General features: G+C 40.8%; 1 protein-coding gene across 3 annotated transcripts in view; it reads left to right on the top strand.

The window, feature by feature from the left end:
* The first annotated feature begins 4102 nt into the window (after positions 1-4102).
* LOC120521401 overlaps positions 4103-27888 on the top strand; it is a 302230-nt gene continuing 278444 nt past the window's right edge. For 2 of the 3 annotated variants that reach the window (XM_039743036.1, XM_039743035.1), the window contains exons 1-3: positions 4103-4248; positions 22094-22165; positions 22563-22910. In XM_039743036.1, coding sequence (XP_039598970.1) covers positions 22096-22165; positions 22563-22910 — 418 coding nt within the window. In that variant the 5' untranslated portion in view covers positions 4103-4248; positions 22094-22095. Of the gene's footprint in view, positions 4249-22093; positions 22166-22562; positions 22911-27888 lie in introns of those variants that run through there. The other variant, XM_039743037.1, reaches the window with a different exon arrangement.

The following is a 27888-nucleotide window of genomic DNA, read 5'->3' as shown; positions in this document are numbered from 1 at the left end:
ATAGTAGATAAAACAAAAATACATGGAATGTGCAAAGTTTCAGGGCATGTGCGGAGGAAAGAAAAGATTCTAACCAAGGAGTGTCTACTTCAGCCAGGAAATATTGGGCAGTACAATGCAGGGTGTCCGGGACTTGTAAGTGGGGAAATAGGCATGAGGGGAAAGAATGAAGGGCTTTCAAGAGGAGGGTCTGAGGTGAGATGTCAAGGGTCTATGAGCAAAAGAGGACCTGGGGTGTGTAGTTTGGCATAGGAGCTTAGGAATGGAGCAGTAAAATCCTTGTTCAGTTAAAGAAATTGAGACTGACAACTTAGTCGTAAGATCCCTTCCCAGCAAATTCACAGGGCACAAATGATTTAACAGGAAGCGATGAGTTAATGGAGAGCTGTTGGTGCTGAGTTGCACTTGCAGAGGCTTTGAAACTAGTAGCGTGTGTGGTTGTCCTGAAGCAGTGAGAACCTTCACAGTGTCTTTCGAGGCAGGGACCCCCAACAGCGATTAAGTGGAGCGCGTGGCTCCTGTGTCCACAAGAAAGACAGTTTCTTTGCCGTTTACTATTAAAGTCAATAAAGGATGAGTATCAGCATGACGAGTAAGCAAATGAAACCGGAAAAAGTGGCTGGTGGTCCCTGCTAATTCCTAGGACCAAGGAATGTCATTGGGCTCAGGGAGAGGGGGTGGCGGAGGGCGATTGTGTGGGCAGTTGCGTCTGAAATGTCCAAGTTCACCGCAGCCGTAACAGGCATATGACGCTGGCATTTGCTCCAAAGGGTCAGGCATCTGAGCGAAAGGATTATTAGGGCTTGATAATTGGAACCCTCGTCCTCTCCCGCGCCCTCGCCCTCGACTTCCAAAGAAATTTCTGCGTCCTCTCCCCCTAGCCGGATCAGTTCCACCAGTATAGTAATTTAGTTGTGCAGCCAACAGTTTGGTCTGTGTGTCTGACTCTTTTAATTTAGTCTGTCTCTCAGCATGCTCTGCATGACGCTTGACTTCCTCGAATGTAGCGCTTTCCCAGCCTATGCAAGACAAGCGAACTTTGCTCTGAATATCACTTCTCAGTCCTGATACAAAAGGAGGCACTGCAGCACGAGTTCTATCATTTTCATTGTCTAGCCCATTGATTAGCAATAAGATCTTGCAACCAGTGAGCCCATTCATCCACTGTCTCGTCTTTTTTCTGCTTAGCGGCTGAAATTAGTGACCAGTCTGTGCCCTTTTTATATTTTTCTGCCAGGGCTCCTTTCAAAGGCTCCCACTGGCCGAGGAAAGGACCTTCATTCCCGGGGCCTCGGGGAAGAGCTTCATTCCAACGCCAAAGGGCACCGTTAAGATCACCGTGATTTACAGTTGCCCCATGTGGTGCCCAGCTTTCGGCGGAGCACCTGTGTCCACTCTGCAGCATTTGGTTTATACATGTCATCAAGCTGTTGTAATTGCTGCACAAATTTCAGTCCACCGACCGCTTTGGGGTCGGGCAGTTCAGACACCACATCCTTTAATTCTTGAATGTCCCAATTTCAGTGAATCATTACGGTAGTGGGATTATTATTGTCTGGGGGTTGTGCGGGATCATGTCGGGGGTTGGGGACTTCAATGAGGGGGCAAGAGAATGTCGGACCAGAAGGTTTAGGGGAGCCGAAGGTGGAAGTAAAACCGCCCATAGGTTTAGAGCGCAGGGTCTGACTTCTCGTGCGCTGGGAGACAGATGACTCTTCTGGCTTCTGCCATTGCAACCCAGTAGCACCTTGTGAATGATCTGAATCATATTCCTCAGGGTCAATATGTGAGGACGGGTCATAATGATATTGTTCATCGTAAAAACTTGCTCCAGACGGTTCATCTGTTAACAGGGGTGCAGTTGGAGGAGAGGGTGCAGGAGGTGGAATCGGTAAAGAGGGGATGGACAGATTACGGGGTATAGAGGGTCTTTCTTTTTGGTCTTCTTTCTTTTACTTTCAGGCTTGGGCTCTGTCTCTACCTTTATTATCTGCAATGCTAGCAATAACTTTTCCTTTTCTTTCCATGTTTTGACCTCAGCAGCCAGCAGCTCGTTACGCTTCTGCCCCGCTTCCAAGGTCCTATCCTTTATCACCAATTCCCATCTATCAAACATGTCCATTTGATACGGACCTTTGTTACAACATCCTCGTACATTTCTACATACAACATCCTTGTGCATTTCTACATAATATTTTCCTTATTTCTTGTATTTCTGATATGTCCACAGTCCCGTCTATCGGCCATCTGCCACCACTCTGTTTATTCCATTTTTTACATGCTTTCTTAAAGTCTAATCCGGTTTTCTTTTCTATTAATTTTCTAGGTGAACTCCCTTTTGGACCCGACTGAAAGCTCGTGTCTGAGACACTTTCCAAAAATAATCCTTCTAACAGAGACTTTTGATTCCCCAAGGGAGTCTCTTTGACCGGTTTACTATTTTGCTTTCCCATAATGAATGGCACTGGACCACAGTAGAACAATTCAGCCCTCGCGGCGTTCTGCTCCCAGTCCTGTCCCACTCCCGGATTAGTACTCAAGTGGTTTCGTGTCCGTTGTTTAGCAGAATCGTACAACAATATTCAGCGTGGAGTCCGGAATACAAGATGTGCTTAACACCAATTCCTTCGTCAGACGCCTCCTATGTGCCAAACTGCTTATACATGTCTCCACCACAGAGCAACCCGTAGAAGCAGGATTATGACCAGACGTTAGGAACAGAAAACTCGTCCACCCACTCAGTGTTTTTTCCCAGACACTCAATTCATATGCTATGCTTTTCTTACTCCCATTCCCCTATTTAATAGGAGTGTGCCACTCACCCCTTTCTATTCTGCTTTACAGGGAGTAACTTTTCTAACATACTTGTAGTATCTTACACTGTCCACCAAGGGACCCAAGTATTATTCTCTATTTTCCAGTTTTACCATCCACTATGTTAGTGATACAGTATTTATTTTCCTTAACTTTCTGTAAACCAGTCAAATCCCAGAGCTACATAATTCACTCAATCGGACTCCCTCGGTCTACTCACTTTCGTGACCTGCTAGGGAAATCCCAGTTGGTTCGACCTTCGTATTCGGTCAGAGGAGGCCAGGGACCTCTCACGCAGGATACGCCCGAGGAAGGCCAGTCCTAACTTTTGCCGGAGCTGGTCCTTCCAACCCGGCCAGAGTCGGTTCTTTTACCGGTCCTCTGGACGATCCCGCTCGAGGAGTCACCTGTCCGTCTCCGCCCCACGTTCGGGCACCAGAAAACTGTGGATGAAGGTTCAAGACAACAGCAGGCAGGTACCAATTCAAACAAACAGAATTCTTTTATTTCTTTACACTTGGTGAGTAGAGCGACTTTGCCTTACAGAGAGCTAAGTTCAAAAAGTTCAAAGTAATGGTGAATCTAACGAACAAAATGTCCTGAAATGCAATGTTATGTTTAACAGTAAAACTGACCACCTACTGCAGTGTCAAGTCTGAGTTGTGTCATATAAGACCTGGTAATCAGTAGCAAATATTTTTTCTGCTAATGAAAAATTAATAATTTTTAAATAAAATGAATAATGACAAGATAAACAACTCACAGCTGTTAGTAACGTGTGGCAAATTATTTTATCTCAATGGCATCCCTAGTGGAATTACTGTATTTATCAAAATGGTTATCCGCCTTTAAAGTCCAAGACCTGGAACATCATAACTAAAAAAATGGGACGTGCTGCTGGATGAAAACAGTTTTCAGATTTGGAGTCAGCAAGTGAAACCTGTTAATGTAAAGGTGAAAGACTCCCAGGAGCAACAAGCTTGTTGACCAGCGGGACAGAAAGGGGAAAGACCACCTGCTTGTGTGCCACTTTCACTTGGCTACCTGACATTTCTGTCTTAATACGACTCACCTCTGCCTGTCACACAGTTTACACGTCAGCAACATCAGTTTAATGTGACTTGCTGTGAGGGGATTTGTGAGCAGACTAAAGGTTTGGCTGTGACCTCAAGAAGGTTCACATTTGGTTATTACTGCTGTCTTTTCTTTTTGTGTCCTTTGTCTCTTTAAGACTCAGGTGTGTTCCTCTTGGAGGGCTGCCATGTAACAATGAAAGTGAAAGCAAAGAGCAGAGCAGCGGAGCTCAGGGTCTGTGCTGTGATGGTTTGCTTTTATAATCCTGCAGATTTACAGTTTGAAAAAGATCTGCTCATCAATGAGTTCTGAAAAATAAAATATGTGACAGAAGAAAACTGAAGAAATAAGTTAAAGCAGGTAAGTGAAAAGGAAGTTTGACTTTGTCGTTGTAACTGAGCTTTGACGTCTGCTTATGTTTCCTCCCATTTGGTTGTTTTCTGTGTCCTTATGAAGGCATTTTACACCGGATGTGTGCCATTGTGTGTGTAGCTGCTGGTGCGTAAGGCAGGATCAAGCACCGGTCAAATGTGTTTAGAAAGAAATCTCAATCCAAAAGTTTGTATTAAAAAGTTTAGTGAAAATGCAAAGCAAACAGTCCATACCAGAATAAAGAAAAAGGTTTTTACACACATAAGATAAAAAGGAAAAAAATGGGAACTACAGTAATGTCTCTTCTCTAAACTTAACCTGTTCTTGTTAAACTGCAGTTGTTTCTATACTTAAAGATGCTTTACTTCACCTTCAGTATGCTCTAAACGTACGCCGCTGAACTTATTATTGGGCACGTTAAGGCACAGTTAAACTGTGTGCCCTCCATGCCTTACTCACGACAATGTGTAGTCAGAGAGACCAGAAATATTTAGAATACATCAATTCATTTGATATTGTGCGGTTATAAGAGCCTCTCATAGACTGTGCACTAATATACAGGCAAACATTTAACAGAACTAAGTAAATAATTCTATCTACTTGACATAACCTAAATAACTAGCAAATGGCTCTTACACATCCGGCCCCTAATTGTTAATGGTAAAGACAGAAATCAATTACTACAACATTACTTACTAAGAGCTTTAACTATTCAAGAATATTTATATATAGGCTTAAATTTAAACTTAAATGTAAATGCACAATCACTCTTAAATTAAGCATACAAAATTTAAGATTAGTCCATCCATCCTCTTCCGCTTATCCGAGGTCGGGTCGCAGGGGCACCAGCTTGAGCAGAGAGGCCCAGACTTCTTCCAGCTCTTCCGGGAGAATCCCAAGGCATTCCCAGGCCAGCCAGGAGACATAGTCCCTCCAGCGTGTCCTGGGTCTTTCCAGGGGCCTCCACCCTTTTGGACGTGCCCGGAACACTTCACTAGGGAGGCGTCCAGGAGGCATCCTGACCAGATGCCCGAGCCACCTCATCTGACTCCTCTTGATGCGGAGGAGCAGCGGCTCTACTCTGAGTCCCTCCTGGATGACTGAGCTTCTCACCCTATCTTTAAGGGAAAGCCCAGACACCCTGCGGAGGAAACTCATTTCAGCCGCTTGTATTCGCGATCTCGTTCTTTCGGTCACTACCCATAGCTCATGACCATAGGTGAGGGTAGGAGCGTAGATCGACTGGTAAATTGAGAGCTTTGCCTTACGGCTCAGCTCCTTTTTCACCACAACAGACCGATGCAGAGCCCGCATCACTGTGGATGCCGCACCGATCCGCCTGTCGATCTCACGCTCCATTCTTCCCTCACTTGTGAACAAGATCCCGAGATACTTGAACTCCTCCACTTGGGGCAGGATCTCTACCCCAACCCTGAGAGGGCACTCCACCCTTTTCTGGCTGAGAACCATGCTCTCGGATTTGGAGGTGCTGATTCACATCCCATCTGCTTCACGCTCAGCTGCGAACCGATCCAGAGAGAGCTGAAGATCACGGCCTGATGAAGCAAACAGGACAACATCATCTGCAAAAAGCAGTGACCCAATCCTGAGTCCACCAAACCAGACCCCTTCAACACCCTGGCTGCGCCTAGAAATTCTGTCCATAAAAGTTATAAATAGAATCGGTGACAAAGGGCAGCCCTGGCGGAGTCCAACTCTCACCTGAAATGAATTTGCTGTAAAATAAGGACAGTAACGTGAATTTTTGTGAAGAATTGCAGGATGTTTAGCTTCATCTGGCATAGCAGCTTTGTTGAGTCTTCTTCCAACTCTTAGGATTCCATCTTGTATGATCGGGTCAAGTTTTTTGATTTTGTTGCTTTTCTTTACAGTGTAATTTTTGAGTAAGGCTTTAACCTCTTCCGGATTTGATGAGTTTACTACACAACCTTCGATTTCTGGATCATCATTAGTAGACAGGTCCACTTCATCAGGTCTCTTTGGCCATTGGTGTTCTGGTTGTAGCAGGAACTTCGGGCTTTGAATCCAAGTTTTACTTTTGATGAAGCTTTCTACAGTCAATCCTCTTGATGCCCGGTCTGCTGGGTTTAGAGCAGATGTGACGTACCTCCATTGTGAGGGTTGTGTGTGCTCTCTTATCGCTGCAATTCTGTTGGTAACAAAGGTTTTGTAGTGAGCACTTTCATTTGCAATGTATCTTAGTACTGTGGTGCTATCAGTCCAAAAGATTGACTCTTGCAGGGGAATCTGCAGTTCTTATTTTAGCATTTTGTCCATTTTAACTGTTACCACTGCTGCTGTAAGTTCTAACCTTGGTATAGTGCAGCGTTTCTCAACCTTTAAGTATTTGCGACCCGAGTTTTCATAACAGTATTAATCGTGCCCCCTAACGTTTTTTTAAAAGGAGCCCACTAATACCAATTTGTTCTTTTTTAATTAATGATATATCATAGATGCATATTTTATTATACCTACTTAACTTTTATCAACATTTATCTAATATGTTTATTTTTCTGGTATCAGAATGTAGTTGTACGTTAATTTGTTTTGGTTTCAATAGATGTAGTTTTCATATTTTCGATTCTTGTATTCTTTTTTTCACATCTTCGCTTCCCCCTTTTTGTTACTTCGTGCCCCCCTAGAGGGGCCCACCCCACAGTTTGAGAACCACTGGTATAGTGACAGGTTTTAGTGGTACCTCTGTTGATTTCTCTATTATAAATGAACAATGTCTCTCATTTTCTTTATTAGTCAGAAGGAGGAAGGAAACAGTGCCATACCCGTTCTCTGAAGCATCTCCAAAATGATGCATTTGTGCGGTCATTATTTGACCAAATCCAGGCGGTTTAAAGCACCTGTCTACATTAAAATCCACAAGTAGCTGCAAATCATCCATCCATTTTTTCTATTGCCAGACATACTTAACTTCCACTTCTTCATCCCACCCATATTTCTCTTGACACAATTCTCTTAGAATAAGTTTAGCAGGTAATATGACTGGCGCTAAAAATCTAAGTGGGTCATTTATTGAACTGACCACTGACAGAATGCCACGTCTTGTAGCAGGCTTATCTTGCAGCTTTACCTGGAACTTGAAACTGTCAGTCTGTGTGCACATTGAACACTCAAAGCTCTTTCAACTGGTAACAGATCATGACTTAAGTCCAAGTCTTTTTGATCTTTTGCCCTGTCTTCTTCAGGGATTGACAGCAAGACTGCTCTGCTATTACTTATCCATTTGGTAAGACGGAATCCTGCCTTTAAGCACAGGGCTTGAAGATCTTTGGTTAATTTTATGGCTTGTTCTTCCATAACCACTAACTTCAAACAGTCATCAACACAGAAATTGTGAAGCACACACAGTATTATCTATCTATCTGTCTATTAACTGCTTCCTCTGGAGCTGTGCCTCTGGCATCATCTGCCGTTCTTCATATGGCATAAGAGTCACAACTGGGTGATGCACCAAAAGGATGTCCTATCATTTTGTATTTCTCTAGTCCATTGTTTAGATTATCTTCAGGCCACCACAGGAGACAAAGAAGATCAGTGTCCTAATCAAGAACTTTCACTTGATAAAACATTGATTTAATGTCTGCCATGAGAGTGATTGGCTGCCCTCTGAATCTTGTAAGAACTCCAATGTGTGTATTAGTTAAATCAGGTCCTTTTAACAACTGTTCATTTAGAGAGAAGCCTTGGTAAGTGGCTGTACAGACAAACACCACTCTGATTTTCTCTGATATACTCCATGGCGAGGGATGTACCACACTCTCTCCTTTTTGAGTGACAACTGTTCTGTTGGTACCTTAATAGCATAACCTTTGTCTAAAATATCCTTCATGAAAATTTTGTAATCTTTATGAAATGTTGGAGACTTTAAGTTTTCTTCTGAGGCCAATAATACGTTGTTCTGCAATGCAACAAATGTTTGGCACTTTAAGTGTCTCATATTTGAAGGGCATATTCATGCAATAGCGTCCAATCCATCCACTAGCCTGGCAGAGTCTGAGGCTATGCGCATGAGTTTAATGTCCTCCTGTGACATTTCCTCCTTCTCCTCACAACTGCACTCTGGAAGGTCTGTATTGTATTGTATTGCAATTTGTTTTATTTCCATTATTGACACACGTTTGACTGAGTATTTTGCAGTCTTTCATTGGCTGTCCCATTTATTAGGCTATTAACAATCCATCCAAGGACCGTCTTCACAGCATAAGGACCGTCACCTCTACTGTGTATGACTTGCCATGACTCCATGGCATCGGGGACATTTGTACCTATTAACAAAACTGCTTTAGCCTTTATCTGGGTCAGATTCACGTCTTTGAGATCAGACCATCTTGTGATATCTTCTTCCATACGAATGTTCTCCCTTTTCACTGCAGAGAGAGGTCGGGCGTCATCCTGCCAGTCAGTCTGCCCCACACCAGTCCTTAAATGATGAAGCATGGCTTACAGAGCTCACCAACGTACCGTGCAAAGTTCTGTTTGTGATAATGTTTTGTGATGGTCTTTATATGAAAAGCATTTACCTGTTACTTATAAAAAGGTCAGATCGAATGTTATTTAGCTTGATTTATTAACTTATCTTTCTACAGCGTAAAGTCACAAGTAGACTGCAGAGTTTCCTGTGTTTGATCGACACAGACACAATGTCACACTACATGAGACTGAAGTGACTTAAGCTGCAGGTGGAAGCTCCACATAGTTGTTGTTGAGGTTCTGTCTTTGTCCAGAATCAGTTTCATAAGCTTTATGACCTTAATCTCGGAAAATCTTTCTCCCGTGGGGTGACTGAGATCTTTTCCTGAATCAGGAGTAGCATTGCACATGTATTTTGTTAGGAAAATAGTACTTAATTATAGTTGCATAGAGTAAAAGCAGGTAAGTGAAAAAGGGACTTGAGGTTACATCTGACTTGGACTGAGATTAGTGAGCTGATAATGAAAACATACAGGAGCAAAAGAGAAAGAAAATAAAAACCAGATGCCATGTTAGAGGCAACCACACACAAATGAAGTACTCGCACTCTGCTTGTGTGCCTGTCAGCTTCAGAGAGGCACTGGTTACATGTGAGGGGTCAGGGGTCACTTGACCAGACCATTCATGGCAGGAGCACACAATTACACAGCTAGTGATAGTCACAGGCCATGCCATCCTAGTTCTGTGTGTTTTAAAATGACGGCAGATGAACACGACGGGTAAGAACTGCAGGTTTGACACTTCATTGAGGCTCAGACTGCGGCCCAGAGGGGCTCATGGTAGATGAGTGTGAAGTGTCATTGCCTTCCTGTCAATATAAACGCCCACATCTCCGCATCTTACCTGCAGGTGGTGACACATAGCAAGCATGAAATGCAAATCACTGTGTGGCACTCAATGCCCACAACATTTTGTTTAACAAACCAACACAACTTTAAATTCTGGGCCATAGAAACGGGCACCACAAAATCCCAATCTGATATTAAGACCAACCACATGATATCAGCAATGGTGACTGAAGGAATAAGCCATTAGAGTCAGTGACAAACAACAGAATATAAGCAACAAGGTCACTTCTGCTAGTCTGCACAGAGATCTTCTGCTGTCTGGTCAGTAAGCCCACAGCATCCTCAAAGCGTCAGGTGAATGAACAACACGACATAGCGCAGTAGCAAAATACACAGCATTACCTTCAGCAGTGTTTTATTCTGATGTTCTTTGCTAGACTGTCAAGTCTGTCCTGTTGCATTATATACCTCAGTCTCTCTGATGCCAAGGCCTGCTTTGATAAAGAGCTCTGCTCACTGGCATTAGTGACAGGTATTCAGGGATTTTCTGGATTAAAAATTGGTCTTGGACGTTTGTCCAGACTGGTGCATCACAACTATTTTTGCATCATTAATGCTCTTGCACGTGTTATTCCTTATTGATTTATAAGTTTAGTTGTGCAGCACACTGGTTTTTGGGTATCCCAGGACTGAATTTGGAGGACTTGCTGCCATAAAGACACAGGCTGTGCAGATCCCACCATGTCCCCTGACTCTGTGACACTCCTGTAGGTGCTTTGTCTGACTACCTCTAACCAGCTCTGCTCCACTAGCACTTGGCTAGACCTTTATAAGAAGTGAATGTATTAGGGTCTAGGACACGGACAATGTGAGGTTGTAGTCCTAACTAAATGTTAACTCCACTGCACATGTTTAAAAGTTGGTGTCCTTGTAAAATAAAGTATAAAACAGTTTAGATACAAGAGGGAAAATAAAACCCAGAGAAATTCTTTGACTATGATGTTGTCTCATTAACACTGGATGTCCCTAATCTTTCAAATTACCTTTCACCACTGCAGTCGCTGATTATTAACTTATTTATTGTGCATCCTGTATAAACTACATACACACAAACACACAAACACACATATATATATATATATATATATATATATATATATATATATATATATATATATATATATATATATATATATAGTGGTCTATGGCCGTCTTGTCATCCTGGCCAATACCCCCAGGCCGCCAGATGGAGCTCTCCCTGCAGCATGGAGGTGCCCCGGATACCAGCAGGAAATCATGGATTATGGAGTTTTCCCCTACAAACCTGCTGGATACCACAGGGGCCAACAGAGGACACTGCAGGGAGGCCCAGAGAGTCACATGTGCCCTATGACCCGTAAGTGCGTCATAGGCAAAGCGACAGCGGAAGTGACGTGCTTCCGGGGTCAAGAAGAAGACTTTTTATCTGACCCGGAAGTGATAAGGAATAACATGAACAGGGGATTGGGAACACTTCCGGGTATATAAAAGGACTCTGGGAATTCCAGACGACAAGCTGAGCTGGGTGGAAGGGTGGCAATGCGTCTGGGAGTGGAGGATCGGTTTATTATTGTGTATTTGATAGTATTAAATGAGTATTGTGGAGAGGAGGGTGCTTTGTGCACTGTTGATTAATAAAAAGTCATATTGTTGGACTTTTATCTGGTGTCTGGAGTCTTGGACAAGGGTTCAAGGGAGCAATAGCACCCCCTATCTGTCACTTTTATATATATATAAAAACTATATAATCACCCACATAATAATTCATATCATATCAGAAAGCCATTATTATTATGTGCATTGATGTGACAAACTTCAAAGTGAGGACTGTTTTTCAGTTTTCTTTTAAAATTGCCAATGCTGTGTATTCGCACTGAAGAACTTTTTGTTTTTCGTCAGTTTATAACGGCTACCTGTTGTCATTTCTCAGGTCACTGGCCATCAGGTCAGGAATTTCTCAGACAAACTTTAGTCCATCATGCCTGTTGTGCTGGGAGCCACCGATCGACCGGTGAGGCTCTACATCCAGTCTTTGTGTGATTTGGGTGTACATACTTAAAACATAACTGGTATTTGCCAACATAAAAAGGCCGTTTGCAGCCGTGTTGGGTTCTGCTAATGTAATCAGATCACTTGACTACACTCATATTGCAATAAAGGCACTTAGAGGGACCGAACCTGCTTTTCTTACCCGTGATCAGTGACATGCCATGAACACACAAGTTATCTACAATGTTTATGATGGCATGCAGCACTTTTCAAAGCAGGTGTTATAGTGTCACTTCACTGGGGACAAAGCTGAAAGCTCATCAACTTGCCACCCACTCTCATCTCCACATTGTTGGCTCTCTCATTTCTGGTAGCTTCATGGTGCTCTGAGCTTTATGGGGACTCCCTCACCCTCATCCCACCCAAAGGACTCTTTTTCCCTAAGGCAAGGTCTTACAGTCAGTTGAGGACCTTAAACTGCAGCCTAGGGTAGACTATTCATTAATCTTTTATTTTAGTTTATTTTTATTGATTTTAATTAGAAGCAGATAACATTCTATAAATTCAAGTCAAACTTAAAAACGCAAAGCAAAATTCAACTCCTACTCAAGAGAGGAGACACAACAACCAAACTTACAAAAAGTATAAGAAAGGAAGACGATCCTTTTTCCTGAAATGGAAGATCATTCTAAAATGTTATTGATCAAATCCTGCCATATTTTTTAAAAGTTTTGAACGGCACCTCTAAGCGAGAATTTGATTTTCCCAGTTTCAGGCAGTATATAACATTAGTTACCCACTGATTTACAAGGTGTGGGGTGGGATTTTTCCAGTTGAGCGAGATAAGTCTACATGCTGGTAGTGTAGTAAAAGCAATTACCGTTTGCTTGTCCTTCTCCACCTTAAGCCCCTCTGCAAGCCCACCAAACACAGTTGTTAGTGGATTAGGAGGGACTGTGGCACCAAGGCTGTCTGATATAGGATTTAAAGATTTTTGTCCAGAATGATGTTAATTTGGTGCAGGACCAAAACATGTGGCCTAGTGAGGGTAGAACTTGATTGAAACATTGCAGGTTGGGCCTGGAAACATTTTGGACAATTTTAAATGAGATAAATACGCTCCATAAAAGATTTTAAGTTGAATGACTGAATGCTTTGAACATACTTGGCTTGAGTGTATCCTGTGCATTTCTGCCGTCCATTCCCTTTCTGAAATATTAAGTGACAGATCCTTTCTCCAATGTACTCTGGGGTCTTTGAAAGGATGGAAATTTAAAATGTTTTTAGAAATTGTGGAGATTCTATCTGAGTCTTCAAGACTGATCAATATGTCTTCTGGAATAGAACAAGGAGTGAAGGGAGGAAAATCAGGCAGGTTCTGTTTAGCAAAGTTTCTAGCTTGAAAGTAGTGGAGGAATTCTGTTGACGAGAATTTGAATTTGAAGCGTAATTGTTTGTAGGATAGAAAGACATTATCTATGTACACGTCTCTAAGTGTTTCAATCCCAGACATTTTCCAGACATTTAATAGTGTTTATGTTTGAGAAGGTGGAAAAATAGTTATTGTCACGTAGAGAGGCAACAGATAGATGCTTCTCTGTCTTAAAGTGCTTCCTACATTGATTCCATTTTCTGAGAGAATGAAGGGTAACTGTATTATTAGTGTTTTGATGGTAGTTTGTATTAACTGGGGCACAGAACAGGGAAAATAAGATTTTATTTTTATTGCGGACCAGGCTTGTCTATATTCATTGATTTGTGTCCATGTCCAGGTTTAAATAGCTTGTACATTTGCCACTCAGTAATAAAATTAAAAGTCAGGTAGTGCTATGCCCCCTTCTGCTTTAGGTCGCCTTTTGACTGCATGGATGTTTCAAATTCCAAATGAATGAAGTTATGATTGAGTCTAATTTCTTTAAAAAAGATTTGTTAATGTGCATGGGGATGCTTTGAAATGGGAAGAGAAGCTTGGGAAGGATGGTCATCTTAAAAACGTTGATTCTCCCTGCTAATGTAAAATGGAGGATACACCATCTATTCACTTCTTGTTTAATTTTTTTCCATGCAGACAACAAAATTTTGTTGAAAAAGAGCTTTACATTTACTTGTGATATTTACCCCTAAATATTTAAACTGATCTGTTAAGATAAATGGTATCCATGTCAATATTGTGTGCTAGAGAATTTATTGGAAAAATCACACTTTTATTCAAGTTGATTTTGAGTCCAGATATCTTTTGCAAATCTGCTAGTGCTTTAAGGACTCCTGGCACAGAATGTTCTGTTCAAGTGCTTCTTTGAGAATCCTCTTTATCTCTGATGCATTTCAAAAGTATACAGCCAGTGATTCAATGGTGACTGCAAAGAGCAAAGGTGATAAGGGGCATCCTTGTCAATTACCACATTCTAGTTTGAAGTAGTTTGAAATAATGTTGTTAATACAAACAGAACCTTCTAGACTGGTATAAAGTAATCTGATCTATGCACATATGTTTGGGCCAAACCCAAATTTGTTCAATGTGGTAAATAGGTAGTCCCAATATACCATGTCAAATGTTATTTCTGCATCTAAAGATAATAAGATTTCTGGAGAGTTAGATTTAATGGGTGAATACTTTATATTAAATACACATTGAAAGTTAGAAGTTAAGTGTCTGCCTTTAATAAATCCTGTCTGGTCTTGTGATATTACAGAAGGAAGCACCTTCTCAGTCTTTCTGGCTTGACATTTGGAAAGTATCTTAGGGGGTTAATTCACCAAATACTTTTTGCACTTTTTAAGGAAATGTCACAATTCACCAAGAAAAAGTGAAATTTTAATGGAACACATTTTTTTTCATGAAAATACCATCACAATTACTGCAACACTGATCATTTTGCACACTGCCAATGAACTATAAAAAATATTTAAAAAAAAACTACTGCAACAATCTATTATTATATGTACAAGGTGCAACTGATGAAATTCAGTAAATCACCAAGCCAAATGTGCATGAACTGGCTGCACACAAGCTCTCAGTGGTAAGCGCTGATGCTGGCCGGCTAGTCTAGTGTAGTGGCTGAATCCCAGCAACAGTGATGCTGCAGTTTTGCCGGGGCTGGCAGTGGTCATGAGCTGGCTGCTCAATGAATTATAGTACTGACTAATCAGCTCTGGCATGTTGGCAGATTGCACTGGGAACTGACTATAGCTGGTTGCGGCATTCAACGAATGTACGTTGCCGAATATACTCGGCTCCAGTGTGCTGGCAAATTGCATTGGGAGCTGACTATAGCTGGTTGTGGTGGTTTAAGGGTTAACATCATTATTCAGAAGAGAGATTGGTCTGTATGATACACATTGTAGTAAGTCCTTATTTTTCTTAGGAAAGATGGCAATTAATGGTTAGTGAAGATTTTGAGTAGAATTTTGTTGTCCTTCGCTTCTATAAATGTTCCTAATAAGTAGTGGAGCTAACATTTGAATTTTTTTTTTTATAAAATTCCACTGGGTATCCATCAGGGCCTGCTGCTTTCAGACTTTGAAGTGAGTTTATAGCGTCTAGTAATTCTGAGAGTGTTAGAGGTTTCTTCAGTTTCTCACAAATAAGAGTATCTAGCAGTGATATCTGCAATGAATCAAGAAACACATTAGATCATGTCTTGTCTTCTTTAAACCGAGTAGAATATAAGGACTTATAGCATTCTCTGAATGTGTAAATTATATTTTTATTGTCCTTAGTTCTATCTCCATCTGTGTTTTGCTTATGGATTTGTTGGCCTTCTCTCTGTGTTCATAATAATGAAGTCACAATTTAAAGATAAGTTATTCCATTTCTTTACTAATCAAGAGGTTAAATTCTTAGTGGATAATCTGTCTTTTCTTATAAAGGTCCTCATTTGGAGACCTGGCATATTCTAGTCCTATTTTGGTAATTTCACTGATTAACTCAGAGGCCTTCTTGGTTTCCAGCTTATTTTTGTGGGAAAGATATGAAATAATCTGTCCTCTTAAAAATGAAGTCAAAGTTTCCCAGAGTATACCTGCTGAGACCTCTGAGGATGCATTTGTTCATATCTGTTTTCTTGGATATGAATTCTGTTCAGTTCTCATCAGCTAATGACGGACGCCAGCTATGAGATGAGTGTGATGGACGCAGTAATTTTAGCTCCATGATCAGAGTGGTATAGCCAGAGATTAACAATAGTGTCATACTTACAAGATTTAACAGTGGGCAAAAAATGATTGTCTGTGAGGAAATAATCAGTTCTTGAGTAACAATGATGTATGGGTCAGAAGAAGGAGTGTGATCTTAGGCTAGGATTTAAAAAACTCCATGAGTCTGATACAGTAAGTTATGATCTGTTACAAACTGTGTAATCAACTTTATAATATTAGATGTTATCTCCATCGTAGCTGAGAGTCTATCCAGGTCTGGATTTAAAACACAATTAAAGTCTCCGGCCATTATAATTTAGTGAGTGTTCACATTAGAGATGGATGCAAATACATTTTAGATGAAAGCTCTTTAGTATTAGATAAATTGTCCATAACCATGACATATCGCCCTTCAGAATCAGATATTTCATCTGATGTTACAAATTGCATTAATCTGACCATGCTGTTCTAGTGAGTGAGATTTACAAATATTATATGGTGGCAAAAGTTAGAAATAAGCTTTGGGAAAAATAGGACTAGATGTGTTTCATTACAACAATGCAGGATATCTACTGTGTGTGGACTTTTACTCTAGCTTAGTGCTACAACAAGCAAACGCTATGTGATTATTTCACTTCAATGAATCTTTACAAGACATGTAGAGGCACATGTAGTGATCTCAGATCATGAAAGGCAGCTGGTGAGTGTAGAAATGTGACAGTTCACAGCCCCCCAATCAAATGGTCTAGGTGAAAGAACTGTTCAGACCAGCAAGACTTTACTTTATTGGGTCAGCACCTGTGTATATGGAGACACTGATGAGGGGCTACACTCCTTCTTACCCACTCAGGTCTGCCAGTGAACAGTGGCTGGTGATGTCACCTCTGTGTGGTATCAAGTCCCAATCCAGTTCCTAGTTGGTGGAACAAGCTGCCCACCTCGATCTAAACTGCTGTCTCACTCAATGTTTTCAAGAAGCAATTGAAGACCCATCTGTTCTGAGAATATCTGTCGAATTGATTGGAAAAAAATGCTTTGTGATATTTACATTGTAGGTTAATTTTTTTGTTAGATTACATGTAACTACCTTATCCTCTGTTACTTATGTAACTTATTGTAATGTTAGTAGTTATTACATCTTTTCACTTGTGGCAATCAACTGCTGTTACCTGTCCTACTACACTTGCTGAACAAACAGGGACTAGTCTAATGTTACTCAATTATGTTTACCTCTTTTGAAAGTCGCTTTGGATAAAAGTGCCTGCCAAGGAAATAAATGTCAATGTAAATGTAAATGAGTAAAGCACTTCTGTATTTCTATAGCTGTTTCTATAGCTCACCCTCATACAAAGAATGGAGTTCAACGTGCTTTACAAGAGAAAGTTATAAGACAAAGAAAAACAAATAAGATTAGGTAAGAATATTAATGTATAAGTAAAAAAATAAAAATAAATGAATCCACACAATCTGATAAAATATGAATCTACAATTAGTAGAAGGGCAGTGTTCTTAAATTAAATAACATACGTTGTTTTTATAAATGAGTCCAGTGATAGGATCAGATGGCCAGGAGGACAAAAAAAAAACTCCAGTCAAGCTGAAGAAAAAAGACAAATCTGCAGGGGTTCAAGGGGGGCTAAAAGACCAGTCAGCCCTTGCTTGGCATTCTACCGTAGCTATCGTAAATGTTTTTAAGTCGTAAGAAGATTCAATAAGGTGGCTCTCATGGACAGATGGGGCACCTGCCTTCATTCCTGTATCACAGGTGGCTGCACAGTGACTTGATCTGGTGGTGGTGATGGTGCAAAACGCCACCACAGAAGAGGTAGAGAAAAGCAGAACATACCAAACTGGGCCAATTAACGTCCATCAACATTTATTTATATAGCACATATTCATACAAAAAAATGTAGCTCAAAGTGCTTTACAAAATGAATAGAAAAATAGAAGACACAATAAAAGATAAACATAAGTCAACATTAATTAACATAGAATAAGAGTAAGGTCCGATGGCCAGAGTGGACAGAAAAACAAAAAACTCCAAAGGCTGGAGAAAAAAATAAAATCTGTAGGGGTTCCAGACCAAGAGACCACCCAGTCCCCTCTGGGCAACCTACCTAACATAATTACCTAACATAAGTCAAACAGTCCTCTTTGTATTTAGGGTTTTCATGGAAGGACTTGATGATGATGGTCACGTAGACTTCTGGCTTTCAGTCCATCAATGTTGGAGCATCAGGATGCTTTGAGTAGGTGGTGGTGGCTCAGGCCGCCACCACAAACAAACCGGAAAAAGAAACAGAAGAGAGAGTAGGGGTCAGTACGGATTTTAGAGCCACTGTGAATAGTTATTATGAAGAATTGAACATACAGAGTATCAGTATTAAGTTAAAGTGAAGTTATAGAAAGGCCATGTTAAAGTAATGTGTTTTCAGCAGTGTTTTAAAGTGCTCTGCTGTATTTGCCTGGTGAATTCCTATTGGCAGGCTATTCCAGATTTTAGGTGCATAACAGCAGAAGGCCGCCCGCCTCACCACTTCTTTTAAGTTTAGCTTTTGGAATTCTAAGGAGACACTCATTTGAAGATCTAAGGTTACGATTTGGAATATAAAGTGTCAGGCATTCCGACATATAAGATGGAGCGAGATTATTTAAGGCTTTATAAACCATAAGCAGAATTTTAAAGTCAATCCTGAATGACACAGGCAAACAGTGTAGTGACATCAAAACTGGAGAAATGTGTTCGGATTTTCTTTTCCCAGTTAGGATTCTAGCAGCTGCATTCTGCACTCGTTGCAAGTGATTGATGTCTTTTTTAGGTGGTCCTGAGAGGAGTGCGTTACAGTAATCTAGTCGACTGAAAACAAAAGCGTGAATTAATTTCTCAGCATCTTTCAGTGATATAAGAGGTCTAACTTTAGTTATGTTTCTTAAGTGAAAAAATGCTGTCCTAGTGGTCTGATGAATAGTGGTCCATCACTGATTCCTATGTGAAACAGCTTAGGTTTGTGAGGATAGGAGTAAAAACAGCTTTACTGCTTTAAATCAGGTGTAGACCCATCCATCCAACCATTTCCTAACCCGCTGAATCCGAATACAGGATCACAGGGGTCTGCAGGAGCCAATCCCAGCCAACACAGGGCACAAGGCAGGAACCAATCCTGGGCAGGGTGCCAACCCACCGCAGGACACACACAAACACACCCACACACCAAGCACACACTAGGGCCAATCCAGAATCGCCAATCCACCTAACCTGCATGTCTTTGGATTGTGGGAGGAAACCGGAGCGCCCGGAGAAAACCCACGCAGACACGGGGAGAACATGCAAACTCCACGCAGGGAGGACCCGGGAAGTGAACCCGGGTCTCCTAACTGCGAGGCAGCAGCGCTACCACTGCGCCACCGTGCCGCCCTCAGGTGTAGACAGAAACTGATAAAGACACCTACTAAAAATAAGAGAAAGGATGATCATCTGAACCATACTGGGTGTACTGGGGGAGACGAGTCACAGAGAGCTGGTCAAGCTCTGCTTTGTCCTTCTTAATCTATCAGTACAGAAGCCTCTTGGTTTTCTAGTGTTTTATTGCAAATGGTGGTTAGGAGAGTCCCTGGGACCCTGTAGACTCAAATGAACGACACCTTATAGTTCATTGGTACAAAATGGAGACCGTTTACTTCTACAAAGTCTCTTCATGATTCTTTATCCCAGTGCTTTGAAAGTTACTGTAAGTACACATGCATGGCTCTTCCTAGAAAGTAACACTCACACCAACACTCCACTAACACACATTCAATGAACAGCGAGGGACTCCATAAGCCTTTATCAGTAATAAAAAATCATATTTAATAATTCATGCTGAAAAAATAACAGAAAAGGCAAAGAAAAAGAACATAAATATAAGCCAAGAAGGAACCTGGCCAAAACAGGACATGGCTCCCTTCTCAAGGGGTGGCTTCCAGACATCCTAAACTACATCCAAAAAATTTTGTATTTTCTTTGGGCCCACCAGATTGGAAAAGTGAGAAAACTTTAGCCCAATGAGGATGACTTGATAGCAGGCAGAATGCAAAAACAAGGTAAGAGGTCAGGTTTGGTCCTCTCGGGTTCCAGACCCCTTTGATGGAGTGGTGCCCACTTAGAAGCTCTTAGAAGAAGCCCCAGATTCAGGTGACTTAGGCAGCAGAGCAGGTACCACCTGAGGACACACTGGTAGCACAGCACTCCCTCCTGAAAACATGGCAAAGGACAACCTAGTGTACCAACCTGGGACCGTAGAGAACAACTCACAAGCACTGCATCCATGGGGTTCAAGAGACTTAAGCAATCAAAACTTGGGGTCCAGGCTACAAGGTCAGCAATCAATAAAGCACTTGATGAAACCAAAGACAAAAGTTTCTTGGTGACAGTAGGTTGTGTGGGAGTGGGCGACACAATGCAGGCAACAGAAAAATGGGTTCAAATGAGACAGAAGAACAGACTGGAGACAGATGATCAAATAATTCAACAGCATAGAAGGTAGTGAAGCAGCTGGCTCAGAAGAAAACAGGAGTGAGTGGTTTAACTAAAGTGGTGACCCAGTAAACATCTGGTGGTTCTATGGCAGAAACAACAAGCCCAGGTGTAACTGCTGTACACAATTCATCTAAAAACGCAGGACTTGGAGAGATAACAGAGGAGGTCTTTGGGTCAGAAACAGCAGCAGCAGATTAACTTGATTCAGCCCTGGACTAGAATCTGTCCACCAGGTACTGGATATTAGTTTGAAATATTTAGAAAGAATCAGTTAAATCATAAAAATATTCATCACCTCTTTCAAATGTAGAATCCGGGCCAAAAAGAATGAAACCTTCAACAGTTTCTGTCCAATTTCTTGTAAATGGAGATAAGTACAGAGAGTTGTAGACAGTCCCATATCTTTCAGAATCAATCTCCTCCCATCTCATCCAGGGTCTGAAACTCCAAAGACCTGGATGAAAAAAAAAACAAGACCACCCAGAACTCCAACATAAATGATCTCAATCAATCCTCATGGCTTTCAGGCTTCACATAAAAGAATTAGACCTCTGGCCTTCAATCCATCAATGTAAGGACATCATGGTGCTTTGATCAGGTGGTGGGGACGCAGATCAACACCACAGAAAACCGGAAAAAGAACAAAAGAGAAAGTAGGGGTGAGTATGGATTAGAGAGCTATGATAAAAATGAGAATTAAATGTATATACAGAGCATCAGGGTTAAACTAAAATGAAGCTATTAGAATGCCATGTTAAAATAACAAGTTTTTAGCAGTTTTTAAAGTGCTCCACTGATTAGCCTGGCGAATTTCTGTCGGTAAACTCGTATTCCAGATATGAAGTGCATAACAGCAGAAGGCCACCTCACCACTTCTTTTAAGTTAAGCTCTCTGAATATTAAGCAGACCCTCATTTGAAGATCTAAGGCTACGATTTGGAGTGTAATGTGTGAGACATTCTGAAATAGAAGATGGAGCAGATTATTTAAGGCTTTGTAAACCGTCAGGAGTATTTTAAAGTCAATTCTAAATTACAGAGGTAACCAGTGTAGTGACACTAAGACTGGGGTGATGTGCTCGGATTTTCTTTTCCTAGTTAAGATTCTAGCAGCTCCATTTCTGCACTTGTTGCAATCGATTGATGTATTTTTTTGGTAGTCCTGAGAGGAGTGCGTTACAGTAATCTAGTCGACTGAAAACAAAAGTGTGAACTGATTTCTCAGCATCTTGCAAAGTTATAAGGGGTCTAACATTTGCTGTATTTGTTAAGTGTCCTAGTAATCTTATTAATATGTGATTTAAATTTAGGTCTAAGTCAATAGTTACCCCTAAATTCTTTACCTCTGTCTTGACGTTTAAGTGTAATGGATCAAGTTTATTTCTAATACCCTCACTATTGCCAATCACTAAAATATCTGTTTTCTCCTTATTTTATATTTATATATTATATTAACAGAGATCACCACACTAAATGATTCAAAACAAAAAATAAACATAAAGGACAAGGAAAAGGAACAAGCCAAAGTGGGAACCCCAGCCAAAACAGAACAGAAATGGCCTGCTGACCTTTCTTTTAAGCCTGTGAGCAAACACCAGAAGAGAACCTGCCTGACAACAGAGTGCGGTGTTTATAACAATGAGACCACATCATGGTGTCCAACCTCAGGTGTCAGTGATGATGTTCACTTTGTAAGAAACTCAGATCTAATAAACTGTGAAATCTCAGAATTCCACTTGTGGACTCACAAATATAAATGGATATGAAGAGCAACTCCATGACTCCATCCTTTGTGCTTTATAAGAGTGCCTGCCTTATCTGTGATGATGTTTTCTTACCAAGATTTCATTGTTTTTCAGCCATGAAGGTCCAGAATGGATGGAGCTGCTCTGTGTTCTTTCTACTCTACATGACACACGTCGCCTGGACACGTATGTGTTTGTATGATTTGTGATTCTGTTTGGCTCAGATGATTGCCTTTAAATAGAATTGATTTCCATTTGTATCACAGCAGACTTTTCTTGTACCTCACAAGGTTGTTCTTCTTTTGGTGGCTCAACTTCAACTCTTTCCATATCCTGATCTTCATCTACTGAAGAGAGAATTTGAGTGTCAGGCAATTTAATGTTGAGAATGAAGTTCAGAACTGTCAGCAAGGCAGACAAACAAAAAATATGAACTTTTTAAAATTTGGGAAACTTGGAGGACAGAAGAGCATTTAGTCTTCATGTAAACCCTAAAGAGCCTTGTTGATTGATTTAAATGGCTTGCTGTCATTAACTGACTCCATCCTGACACTCACTGTGGATGTTTGTGGTTCCTTTTCAGAGAAGTTTGATGTCATTGGACCTTCTACTGACATTTTTGCTCTTCTTGGTGACGATGTCACACTACCTGCCACACTTTCACCACCTCTCAATGCTCAGGGGTTTGAGGTGAGGTGGGTTCAAAATGAATTGCAATCTGTGATACTTTTTTATCAGAATTTCCGAATTAGACCTGAGCGTCACATGCAAGCCTTTAAGGGGAGGACTGCACTTTTCCCAGAAGAACTCATGAATGGAAACGTGTCTCTGAGACTCCAGGATGTCCGTGTTTCTGATGGTGGTCTCTACAGGTGTTTGGTGGCCTCTGGACTATGGAATGAGGAGACTCACCTCACTCTGAATGTTGAAGGTATTTCTAAATTTCATTTTTCTTTTTGCTGTGTCCCCCATCACTCTAATGACTGTAATGTGTCCCAGTGATGTGACCCTTGTGTGCGGAGGCCATTTCATGTTTCTGTTTTTGGTAACACAGACACTTGGATGATCTTATCCACTGAAGTCCATGTTAGAGTTCTCATGTTCCACTGCTTTTCTCTTTCTCATCCTAAACCCACCTGTGCTCCTTTTTGTCTAAACAAGCTGGAGTTCTTTAAGGAAGCAAAAAAAGAAAACAATCAGAGTGATGCAAATTAAATTATTTATCTTGACTTTAGAAGGCTTTTGATAAAGTGCCTTATGAAAGGTTAGTGATCAAACTAAAACAAGTGGGAATTCAGGGCATGGTCTGTAGGTGGGTACAAAATTGGATCAAATGTGGTGTCCTTCAGGGGTCAGTGCCAGGGCCAATGTTATTTTTAATATACATTCATGATCTGACAAGAATATAATCAATAAACAGGTTAAGTTTGCAGATGACTTCAAAGTAGGCAGATTGGCAAATAATCAAGAAATCATTGAATTATCACAGAGAATTGGACAGAATACAGGCTTGAGAAGATTTGTGTCAAATAAAATTTAATGTCAATAAATGTAATGCATTTTCCAAAAATGTGAGGTTTGAATACACATTTGGAAGCCTGAAAAGTACACCTTATGAGAAAGATTTAGGAGTCACAGTGGAGTCATCACTAACTACATCCAGACATGGAGAGAAGTGAGAAAAAAGGCTAATAGGGTAATATAGTGGCCTGATGTGTGGAGTACAAATCTTGTGGCTTTTGATTATGTCATATAACAAACTAGTGAGGCCTCATCTGGAGTGCTATGTGCAGTTGTGGTCTCCATATTAGAAAAGAGATGTTACAGAAAGTTCAGAGAAGTATAAGCTGTGAAGAGAAACTTAATGAGTTGAAACATTTCACTTTACAAAAACAGAGATTAATAGGTGTATGGTGTCCATTTTAGGATTCTCATCGTTTTTCATTTCTCCAGTCATCAAACATCACTGTTACTCTGCGTCAGGTCTCATTGGTCGCACATCACTATTCAGTAGTCCATCTTCTGGTATCACTTGTCACTATTCAGGAGTAACTTATCACACATCACTCCTTAGTTCTCAGTTTCCACTCATCAGGCATCAGTCATCACTTTTCGTTTTCTGTGTTTTTTAACAGAGCCAATCATCGGGGTTAGTGATGACAGGGGGTGTGCAGAATGTAGATTAATAACATGCAAATGCAGCTCATTGGTTTATTGAAATATCAATCAAATACTTCCTCTTTGTTACCATTGCTATATCAGCATGGCATGGATAATAGGAAGCCCAATTATTATAAACTAGCAAAATACCCGCGCTTCATAGCGGAGAAGTAGTGTGTTAAAGAAGTAATGAAAAAGGAAAGGAAACATTTTAAAAATAACGTTACATGATTGTCAATGTAATTGTTTTGTCACTGTTATGAGTGTTGCTGTCTTTAAGGATTCGATTATCATTATTTCTTTCAATCAGGTTCGTGTTTGGAGGACATGTTGTGTTCAAGTTACATTCCGTGTTTGTCAACCGTTGTAAAGATAACAGGTTTCATTCATCGAAGTGTTCACTACCCAAATCGGTACTCGTGAATCTAAGATGTTTAATAGGCATTCCCAGTATTAAGTTCTGGATTAGCACAAGCATGAGCATTTAGCGGCAGCGTCTCTATGAACTTGTGGATTTGCCTGAGACTATTTAGTAATAGCGTATCTATTAACTTGTGGATTTTTCTGCGAGTATTTGGCGGCAGCGTCACAAAGTTGTTTCCATTTAGCTGCATCAGAAAATGTACCACGACATCTGACACGCCTCCTTTTTACTGTTTTCTAACAGCTTGGATTGCTGCTGTCATAATCGGTTTGAGTTTCATGGTTTGTTTCAATTACGACAGTATTTGCAGGATTTGTTGTGTTGTAGTGACATTCGGCATCTGTCAAATGTTGTAAGCATAGAACCAGTTTCATCGATAACTTCACATCCAGCTTTTGAGAGTTTAAACATTCATAAACATCAAAGTGTCCACTACTGAAATCGTCACCTGTGAATCTAAGATGTTAAAGAGGCATTGGCGGTTGTCAAAAGGTGTAAAATATTTGGCCATTTCGGTACACTTGAAAGCGACAACCGAACATTTCAGCGGCAGCCATCAACTCACATGCAGAACCATAGGTGAAGGGCTTAAGCATTTCACTCTTCTAGTGCTCCTGTGTAGTATAATTATCTCCTGTACCGTCATCAGTCCACACCTTGAACCTGTCCCAGTCATTCAATACATAAGACACAATGGATATCAAGAGTGAGCCTGATATGGCCGTGCAATATGTAACAAAGAGAATGGAAAAGGCAGGCGGCATCTCCGGGCATGGAAACCACTCGGTAAGTGACAGTTCTTTGTTTGATGGTGATCACTTCGATAGACATCTCACCACCCAAATTGCTACTTGTGAATCTAAGATGTTTAACAGGCATTCCCGTTATTAACTTGTGGATTTGCCTGCGAATATTTAGCAACAGCACCTCTATTATCTTGTGGATTAGCCCACGAGTATTTAGAGGCAGCGTCTCTATGAAAGTGTGGATTTGCCTGAGAGTATTTAGCGACAGCGTGTCTATTAACTTGTGGATATTTCTGCGAGTATTTGGTGGCAGTGTCACAAAGTTGTTTCCATCTAGCTGCATCAAAAAATGTACAATGACTTCTGACATGCCTCCATTTTACTGTTTTCTCACAGCTTGAATTGCTGCTGACTGACGGCCTTTTATGGGCAGGCAGCCAACTACATGAGAGGTGTGGTGATGGGGGACGCAACTCCGCCTCACACGGCGATCGAGCTGCAGGCTATGGCTATATATATGTAATAATAATAATTTGTTACATTTATATAGTGCTTTTTTCAGTACTCAAAGCGCTATCCACACAGGGAGGAACCAGTCTCCTCTGCGGTCTCCTTACTGCAAAGCAGCAGCACTACCACTGCACCACCTGTGAGGACACCTGTATGTAAGTAGGTTCCAGTTAAGACTGTTCGTAGAATTTCAAAATGAAACCTGTCCAACTTTTGTAAGTAAGCTGTAAGGAATGAGCCTGCCAAATTTCAGCCTTCTACATACACGGGAAGTTGGAGAATTAGTGATGAGTCAGTGAGTCAGTCAGTCAGTTAGTGAGTGAGGGAGTGAGTGAGTGAGTCAGTCAGTCAGTCAGTCAGTCGGTGAGGACTTTGCCTTTTATTAGTATAGATAAAATTTGATTAAATTATGAGTTTGCAAAAACAGAGATAATTGTAAGGGGTAAATCGACTTTCTATCTCTTAAGTGATATCAAAGTGGAAAGAAGGATACTTGATGAAAATGGCAAAGAACGATAACCTCATCAATTGCAGAGACTATAAAGGGATTGTGATCTTATCCATGGCAGGGAAATCTTCAACAGAATTATACTGAACAGAGTGAAGGGCCAAGTAGATACAGAACTACGAGATCAACTAGCTAGTTTTCACAAAGAGCAGACTTCAACTTTATGAAATATCATTGGACAATCCCACGAATGAAATTGTATTGACTTCAAGAAGGTTTTTGACAGTCTGGAAAGAGCTGACCTCTGGAATCTGCTCTGTCAAAACAAAATACCAACTAAACTGGTGAACGTTATCATGAATTCATATGAAGGAAAGACTTATAAAACAGTCCACAGAGTAGAACTTACCAACCATTTTGAGGTGAAAACTGGGGTTCGTTAAGGAAGCCTACTCTCCCCATTTATTTTTTTACTTGCCATAGACTGTATTATGAAGATCACACAGCAGGACAGGAATCCAAAGGACGCCATTCACACAGCTTGAAGATCTTAATATCGCTGGTGATCTTGCACTTTTGTCACACACTCCTCAACAGATACAAGAGAAGACAAACAACATGTCAACCACCTCAGTAAAAGTTGGACTGCACATCAACAATGGGAAGACCAAAATATTGAAAGCGAACACAATCAGTGCAGGCTCAGTGACAATGGAAGGAGAAGAATTGGAGGAAGTAGAAGTCTCTGCATACTTGGGCAGACTGAGAGGAACAGATGCAGATGGAAAAGTAAGAATAGACAAAGCCTGGGCAGCTGTCATTCAGCTCAAAAACATCTGGAGCTCAAAGGAACAATCACTTCAGATCAAAGCCAGAGTTTTCAATATATAATGTCAAGTCAATATTGCTTTAAGGATCAGAAACCTTAAAGGACCCCTCTGTCAACTACAAACAAACTACACACCTTAATCAACTTATCTCAGAAGGATCATCCATATTTGAATACAATCAATCAATAACATTTAACTTTGGCTCACGACAAACCAACAAACCATTGAAATGGGAATTCTCAAATGACGCCACACTCTGTGGAAGTCACCATCAAACATTACCAGACAAGCTTTGAGCTGGAACTGGCATTGCCAGCAAAAACAGGTCAGTGATGAAATGCCTGGCACAGAGGCTTAGAATCCGACATTAGAAGGATGATTTACACCTGAAGTCAGCAGAAAAGAAAGACTTAGGATTGAGATGTATGGCAGGCCCAGGTTGACAGCCTTTGCTCCAAGAGGGGTACTAGACATAAGTAAGTAATCTCCTATGTGCAACATGTTATCTTGAATGCACTAGATAATTTTAATGCAAGTTACTATGTCATATGTAAGATATATTATCTTGTTACAAACAAGATTAAATGACATGAAAAAACCAGCAACGTGCTGTTTAGGGTCAGTTAATTATTCCTGGGTTAGGGTGCTTTGTTTGATTGTGTCTTCCATTCTTAGCGACTTCTAGGTAAATGTTAAGATCAAAATGATTTTGTTTTAACGAAGCCCCTCGTAGTGTCATTAATGAAACATTTATTTTTTAAGGTGCTTAGATCCACTAAATGTAATAAAGT

Source organism: Polypterus senegalus, chromosome 2 (assembly GCF_016835505.1).
Source record: "Polypterus senegalus isolate Bchr_013 chromosome 2, ASM1683550v1, whole genome shotgun sequence".
Taxonomy (NCBI): domain Eukaryota; kingdom Metazoa; phylum Chordata; class Cladistia; order Polypteriformes; family Polypteridae; genus Polypterus; species Polypterus senegalus.
The sequence above is the reverse complement of the archived record's forward strand: the minus strand, read 5'-3'. Positions and strand labels throughout refer to the sequence as shown.